The following is an 8,627-nucleotide window of genomic DNA, read 5'->3' on the forward strand; positions in this document are numbered from 1 at the left end:
TGGCACATTGCGACATTATATGAGATTTTTGGCAGTGTCTTAGGTGTCTTATGGCTTGGGCAGCTTATACTGGGTGAGACGAGATTATGAAACCTAGGACGATCGAATTTATATGAAGTATATTAAATAGCAAATATAGTTATTTGGTTCATAATGAGGCAATGGTTCTTGTCAAGAGAAGGAACACAATGAATTATTGACTCAGCAGTTGGTCATGAATTTCTACACATCTTTTCCGTCGTGGCAGTATTGCAAGAGTTGGAACAAAACATATATAAGTCATGAGGTGTGTGTGAGCATCAAATTCGAGAAATGTCGGCTATTATTATCAGAGGCTGTCATTATGGTCATGTGAATTATGCGGTGTATGGTTTTAATTCAGCAAAGGCATGCAATCATGTTTTGGTACATCGTTTGGTTATTGATATGGTGTTCGTATGCTGGAAACAGGCCTAGTAGAGAATTCCGGGTGTTGGAATTTTGCTCTAAGGCTTATTTGGCTAAGTAAAAAGGGAGAATCTCCAGATTTGTTCGAGCAAATATGATCAACTGAGTTGTGATAGCACGGGTGGGTGCACGAGGTGTTAACCAGTGATTTCGGACAACTCCAGAGCAGTTCTTAGCACGTTCGAGGACGAACGTATATTTAAGTGGGAGAAAATATAATGACCCGATCGGTCGTTTTGAGCTCTAGCGCGTCATCCGGCAGTTTGTGGCCATGAGCAGCTTCACTTTAGGTATTACGACTTGTACGCGTGGTCAGAATTGAATTTTTGGAAGTTCGGAGTTGATTTGGAAAGAAAATTCTCATTTCGGAAGCTTTAAGTTGGAAGAATTAACTAAGGTTGGATTTTTGAGTAAACGACCTCGGAATTGGGATTTGAAGGTTTCAACAAGTTCATATGATAATAAGTGTATGAGTCATATTATAAGTGATGTGGGGTCTAAGGAGAGCCTTAAATGTAAGTCAAGTTGGAAATTACATGATAGACAAAAGTTCCAAATGAGTACACACAAAGCCTAACTTTGGACGAACATGCATATATATATATAGAATTCTATTTAGAGTGAATGTCTATCTTGTAGAGAGTTTTACTTTATGGCTAAGTCATTTTCCCTTCATAAATAGAGGGGTCTTACCCCATTGTAAATCATTTCAAAATTCAATAAGAATTTTCTCTCTCTTTCTCTGCAATATTGTTCTTCTACTTTTATTATTTTCATCACACGTTATCAACATGAGACTCTTCCATCTCAAGAAGCTCTTTGAGAAGATTAAGGTATAACTTTTCTCCTCTTTTTAATTATGACTGACATTATGAAAAGAAAGTTCGTTGCCCATGAAATTTTGGGCAAGAACTATATGACATGGGTGTTGGATGCTGAAATCCATTTAGATGCAATGGGTCTTGGAGACGCCATTAAAGACAAAACTAAAGCATCCACCCAAGACTGTGCTAAGACCTTGATTTTCTTGCTCCATCACCTTGATGAAGAGTTGAAAATAGAATATCTCACAGTCAAAAGATCCGCTTGTTTTGTGGAATGACTTAAAGGAAAGATATGACAACTTAAAGTTGGTCACTCTTCCACAAATAAGATATGATTAGGCTCATCTGAAGCTCTAAGACTTTAAGTCTGTTTCTGAATATAATTCTGTGATGTTTAGAATTACTTCTAAATTGAAACTCTGTGGAGATACTATCACTGATTATGATATGCTTGAAAAAATATTTACAATGTTTCATGCCTCCAATATGGACATGCAACAGCAGTACAGAGTGAAAGATTTCAAAAAGTACTCTGAGCTGATTTCTCTTCTCTTTGTGGCTGAGCGAAACAATGACTTGCTCATGAGAAATAACGAAAATCGATCCACTGGGTATACGCCATTGCCTGAAGTGGATGAGGTGTATTCCCATTATGCTAAGCGTGGAAAAGGCCGTGACCCTATTCGTGGTCGTGGCCGTAGACAAGGAAGAAATTTTTCTGGTGTTAATCACCCCCCAAAGAAAAATAACCACCAAAAGTGGAAAGGGAAAGATGAGAAGCCAAAGGCAAATGGTTCAGAAACTGAATGTTATTGTTGTGGTGGAAAAGGGCATTGGAAAAATATTTGTCTGTGTACCAAGACATTTGGTTGAGCTTTATCAAGCATCTCTAAATAATAAAGGCCCTGAAACTAATTTTGTCTATAACAATGAATTTGACATCACCCACTTGGATGTGGCAGACTTCTTTGAGCACCCTGATGGAAAAATAGACCACTTGATCGGTGATGGATCCGTGGTTAAAGATGATTGAGTAGTTTAAATTTTATTTTTGTCAATTCGTAGGAGTTAGTTAATAAACATCATGTAATCATAGTTCTTTACATGAGTAGCAGTGATTAGTATCAATTAATATTATTTGTTTTATTAAATAGTCTTTGTTCTTTTTGATTAAATATAATTCTAGTATTCTTTGTTGTCGGAAACAACTAAAGAGAGTATGGTAGTTTTCAGAAATTATGATATACTATACTTTTACATATATAATATATCTATGTAACAAAATATACATAACGATAAAATTGTTTTCCCCTAAAACTTTAGAATGAGCTTTGAATTGCAAAAGGTTGCATGTTAATTTCGTTCGGTATTTTCTTGAGTTTTTCTTTTTACGTTAGCTCCTGTATTAAAAGAAAGAACATCTACCTTTCTTTACGAGCGTATTACATTTTCACAGTTATCTACAGATAGAGACAGAACTAATATTAGAGTTCGTTTTATCCATAAACAGTAACCAACGTCAATGATAATAAATCAATAGGTATTGTTTTAGCATATCAATTCATTCAATTTTTTTTTGTTAAATGCTAGAATAAGTTCACGAATTTATTTAATAGACAAGAATATACTAATGTTTATTTGTATATTTCTTTTGTATGTCAAACCATGGGAAGCAAATATAGATACTTCACAAAGCAAACTTGGATCAAAGTTCAATTGTAAAAATATTTGTTTAGTTGATTCATGTACAACACATACAATATTCAAAGAGAAGAAATATTTCTCTCATTTAAGTATGTGTAAGGCAGTTGTTACTACAATTTTTGGTAGTAGTAATTTAATTGAAGGCTCTGGAAGAGCTACTATAACTCTGCCTAAAGGAACAATACTTATCATAGAGAATGCAATGTTCTCCTCCAAGTCCAAGAGGAACTTATTGAGTTTTAAAGATATCCGCCAAAATGGATATCATATTGAGACAATAGATGAGAATAATCTTGAATATCTCATCATTACCAAGAATGTCTTTGGCCAAAAGAGGGTTATTGAGAAGTTCTCATCTTTATCTTGTGGCATAAATTGAACAAGAATTAGTGCAATTGAGTCACATTCTATTGTAAACCAAAAAGTTACTGATTCCAATACTTTTGTACTTTGGCATGATCGATTGGGACACCCTGGATCAATTATGATGAGACGAATTATAGAAAACTCAAATAGGCATCCATTAAAGAATTTTAAGATTCTTTTAAATAATGAATTTTCTTGCACTTCTTGTTATCAAGACAAGTTAATTATAAGACCATCACCAACAAAGGTTGAGATTGAGTCCCCTGCGTTTTTAGAACGTATACAAGGGGACATTTATTGACCTATTCACCCACCTAGTGAGTCGTTTAGATATTTTATGGTCTTAATAGAGGCATCTTCTAGATAGTCTCATGTGTGCCTATTGTCATCTCGCAACCTCGCGTTTGCAAAATTAATGGCACAAATAATTCGATTACGGGCACAATTTCCCGATAATCCAATTAAGTCTATTAGACTTGATAATGCTGCTGAGTTTTCATCCCAAGCATTTAATGATTATTGCTTATCAATTGGGATAAAAGTGGAACATCCTGTAGCTCATGTTCACATTCAAAATGGCCTTGCAGAGTCTTTAATTAAACGTCTGTAATTGATAACAAGACCGTTACTCATGAAAACAAGGTTGCCCATTTCTATTTGGGGTCACACCATTTTGCATGCAGCAATGCTAGTTCGTCTCAGACCGACAAATTATTATAAATATTTCCCCTTGTGATTAGTTTTGGGTCATGAACCTAATATATCCCATTTAAGAATTTTTGGATGCGCAATATATGTGCATGTAGCACCACCATATCGCACCAAAATGGGTCCCCAAAGATAGTTAGGAATATATGTTGGGTTTGAATCGCCCTCCATTATTCGTTATCTCGAAACATTGACGGTGGATTTGTTTACTGCACGATTTGCAGACTGTTGATTCGATGAGACACTTTTTCCAAAATTAGGGGGAGAAGTTGGTGAAACCAAACGGGAAATTTTATGAAAAAATCCATCATTATCTCATCTTGATCCACGTGCCTCTATTTGTGAAAAAGAGGTACAAAAGATTATCCATTTGCAGAGAATAGCAAATCAAATGCCAAACGCATTTACAGATTTCAAAAGGATAACAAAATCACATATCCCTGCAGAGAATGTTCCAATCCGTATTGATGTCCCTGTTGGACAATCTTCTAGTATCATAGCTAATGAGTCAAAAACACGCCTAAAACATGGCGGACCATTAGGTTCCAAAGATCGAAATCCTAGAAAAAGGAAAACAAATGATCAAAATGACACTATGAAAGAATCTCATGAAGAAATCAACGATTTAATAAATTCTGAGATTCATGACGAATCCACTGAGCCCGAGACTCAAGAAAATAAGGAACTATCAATAAATCAAATCGATATTGAGACAAATTTGAATCGAGTGGATATAATGGTGGATTATGTCTTTGCATATAATATTGCATCTAGCATTATGCAAGATAGTGAGGATCTTGAACCTCAATCTATTGGAGAATATCGACAAAGATGTGATTGGCCAAAATGGCAAGAAGCAATCCAATCAGAGTTGAATTCACTTGCAAAACGTGAAGTTTTTGGGCCTGTAGTCAAAACACCTAATGGTGTTAAACCTGTTGGCTATAAATGGTTCTTTGTACGCAAGAGGAATGAGAAAAATAAGGTACAAAGATATAAGACACGCCTTGTTGCACAAGGATTTTCACAAAGGCCTAGTGTCAATTATGAAGAGACATATTCACCTTTTATGGATGCTATAACATTCCGTTATCTCATTAGTTTTGCTATCCATGAAAAGCTTGACATGCATTTAATGGATGTGGTTACCGCCTACCTTTATGACTCACTTGATAATGAGATATATATGAACATTTCAAAGGGATTTAAAATGCCTAATGCACATAATTCAAAGTCCCGGGAAATGTTTTCAATCAAATTGCAAAGATCTTTATATGGTCTAAAGCAATCAGGACGAATGTAGTATAATCGTCTTAGTAAGTATTTATTAAAGGAATGTTATATGAATGATGCCATTTGTCCATGTATTTTTATAAAGAAAACAACATCGGAATTTGTTGTACTTACCATATATGTTGATGACATAAACATTATTGGAACTCCTATAGAACTCCGAAAGGCAATTGATTATTTAAAGAAGGAATTCGAGATGAAAGATCTCGGAAAGAAAAAAATTATGTCTTGGTATGCAAATTGAACATTTGGCAAATGGAATTTTTGTTCATCAATCTGCCTACATAGAAAAGGTATTGAAACGGTTTTACATGGATGAAGCACTTCCATTAAGTACTCCGATGGCTGTTCGATCACTTGATGTGAATAAGGATCCATTCCGACCTCAAAAAGAGAATGAAGAGCTACTTAGTCCTGAAGTACCATATCTTAGTGCAATTGGTGCACTAATGTATCTTGCTAAAACTACAAGGCCTGACATAACTTTTTCAGTTAATGTCTTAGCAAGATATAGCTCTGCTCCTACAAGGAGACATTGGAATGGAATCAAACACATATTGGGTATCTAAAAGGAACTACCGATATGGGATTATTTTATGGCAATAATTGCAGTCCCGATCTTATTGGTTATGCTGATGCTGGGTATTTATCTGACCCCCACAAGGCTCGATCTCAAATAGGTTATGTGTTTACCTGTGGAGGCACTACCATATCTTGGCGATCAACTAAGAAATCAATCGTGGCTACTTCATCTAATCATGCTGAGATAATTTCTATTCATAAAGCAAGTCGAGTGTGTGTGTGGCTGAGGTCTATAATACATCTTATTCGAGACAAATGTGGTTTGAAGTGTGACAAACTACCCACAATTTTGTATGAAGACAATGCAACATGCATAGCTCAATTGAAGGGAGAATTCATAAAAGGAGATAGGACCAAAGTTATTTTTTACTCATGATCTTCAAAAGAATGGTGATATCGATGTGCAACAGATTCATTCAAGTGATAATATGGCTAATTTGTTGACAAAATCTCTACCGGCGTCAACCTTCAAGAAGCTAGTGCACAAGATTGGGATGCGAAGGCTCAAGGATGTGAATTGATGCTCTCATCAGGGGGAGTTAATGCGTGTTGCACTCTTTTTTCCTTACAAGGTTTTGTCCCACTATATTTTCCTTGTAAGAGTTTTAACGAGGCAACCAAAAGGGCGTATTATTAAACATGTGTACTCTTTTTCCTTTTCTAGAATTTTTTCCCATTGGGTTTTATTTTAGTTAAGGTTTTAATGAGGCACATTACTTATTGAGTAGACATTCAAGGGGGGAGTGTTATGAATAGAATTCTATTTAGAGTGAATGTCTATCTTCTAGAGAGTTTTACTTTATGGCTAAGTCATTTTTCCCCTATAAATAGAGGGGTCTTACCCCATTGTAAATAATCCCAAAATTCAATAAGAATTTTCTCTCTCTCTTTCTCTGCAATATTGTTCTTCAAATTCTCATTTCGGAAGCTTTAAGTTGGAAGAATTGACTAAGGTTGGATTTTTGAGTAAACGACCTCGGAATCGGGATTTGAAGGTTCCAGCAGGTTCGTATGATAATAAGTGTACGAGTCATATTATAAGTGATGTGGGTTCTAAGGAGAGCCCTAAGTCTAAGTCAAGTTATATATATCAAAGTTAAAGATCCAAATGAGTACACACAAAACCTAACTTTGGATAAGCATGCCTATATATATATGATGGACAACCTATCAAATGAATGATCTTCGAGTCTAGTTTATAACGCTTCAAATCGTTCGCCATTTGGATATTTCTACAAGGAGTTATGGATGTTTTAGTAAAAGGTGTCCAACGGGGAAAACTTGTAATACGAGGTATAACCTGCACAACGCAAGATACAACTCGCTGAAGCACCTATGCCTATATAAGGTAGTCATGGGTAGCAGCCATTTTTGGGGGTTTTCTTGAGCTAGGGATTGGTTCTTTCATGGTGGATTCGGCCTTGGGCTACTTAAGATTAAAAGGTGAGTTTTTTGGATATTTTAAGCACTAGTATTAACATCATTCAGTCTTTGAAATCCCTAGAAATCTTCCAAGATGTTCAAGAACACCAAATTTCCCAAACATTGGATTTTTAAGGAAAAGCTTCAAGAAGGTAATACTAATGCTTCAAGCTCATTTCTTATGAGTCGGTGAGAGTAATTCTTATATTTATTTTAAGTTATTATGGTCGGATAATTGATTTCATAAACCCTAGTTCATGGAATGAATAGTGTTCTTGAGAAAATGAGGGAAAGATAAATAGTGTTCTTAGAAATGAAATTAAAGGATGCAATGAACCTATGGAATCATTTTCTAGCTTAGTTGGAAGTGTTCAACTAAGTAATCACCAAATTGAATGTTTTGAAAATGTTGGTTAAAAAAGATGATGAATAGTAATTTGGCGGTATTGGAGAATTAATGTAGTATCATTGATGACTTCATATGGGTATTAAATGATAAGAGTGGAGTTGAATGTGCTAGTAAGTGAACGTATTAGACGATTTGAGCTAGAGGCTTGTAGCCAACTTGTGATCCATAAATGGATATTGATAAATATTTTTTAGTCATATTTTGATTGTAATTGTAGATATCAATTTGTTGGTGGCGTATGAGCATTTTACTCAATGTTACGATGTCGGAGGGGGATTAAAAGTTTGTGAATTTTAATAAAGCGAAAGCGAGTTTTGGAGCGTTGGGCATCTGTCAAGTTGTTTGAAAGGCTTGGGCGTCAGCTATGGAACTTCAAAGCGAGGTAAGTCTCTTTTCTAACGTTGTAAGAGGGAATTAACCCCATAGGTGAACTAAATTAATATATGCCTCTATTTGTGGGGGCTACGTACGCACGAGGTGACAGGAGTCTGTACGTAGCTACTAGCTATGCCTATGCCCGAGTAATTTTAGGTTTACACCATGCCTTGTTGATATTGTTGTTGATTTATGTTTATTGTTTGCTTTGAGAAGAAGCGAGATTGAGTTTGCTTAGTAAATGTCTTGAAAAGAGTTGAAGATTGAGGAATTTGAGATCTTAAAAGTTTTCATTTGAACTTCGTATTTTTGAAAAGAATTGAAAGAATATTATAATAGCTTAAAAAATCTATGTGTAACCGCGTCGCATGTATGTTTTGTGAGCGGGGTAATTTCCTTAAAAAGCATCAAGCTAAATTTCCCTTATTTTGAAAAAAATCAAGAAATAGATATGATTTTAATGTTAAATTTATATTTGACCGCGTCACAAGTATGAT

At 35.2% G+C, this 8,627-nt stretch overlaps 1 protein-coding gene across 1 annotated transcript; it reads left to right on the forward strand.

The window, feature by feature from the left end:
* The first annotated feature begins 1,757 nt into the window (after window positions 1–1,757).
* On the forward strand, window positions 1,758–2,144 carry LOC142162085 (uncharacterized). Its single transcript, XM_075218392.1, has one exon. It carries the CDS (start codon window positions 1,758–1,760, stop codon window positions 2,142–2,144), a length of 387 nt encoding a protein of 128 aa, XP_075074493.1.
* The last annotated feature ends 6,483 nt before the right edge of the window (window positions 2,145–8,627 follow it).

Source organism: Nicotiana tabacum, chromosome 7 (genome assembly GCF_000715075.1).
Source record: "Nicotiana tabacum cultivar K326 chromosome 7, ASM71507v2, whole genome shotgun sequence".
Lineage (NCBI taxonomy): Eukaryota > Viridiplantae > Streptophyta > Magnoliopsida > Solanales > Solanaceae > Nicotiana > Nicotiana tabacum.

What these genes read in the sequence shown, in the direction of transcription:
- LOC142162085 (XM_075218392.1), top strand. Translation starts at nt 1,758, where the DNA reads ATGGACATGCAACAGCAGTACAGAGTGAAAGATTTCAAAAAGTACTCT.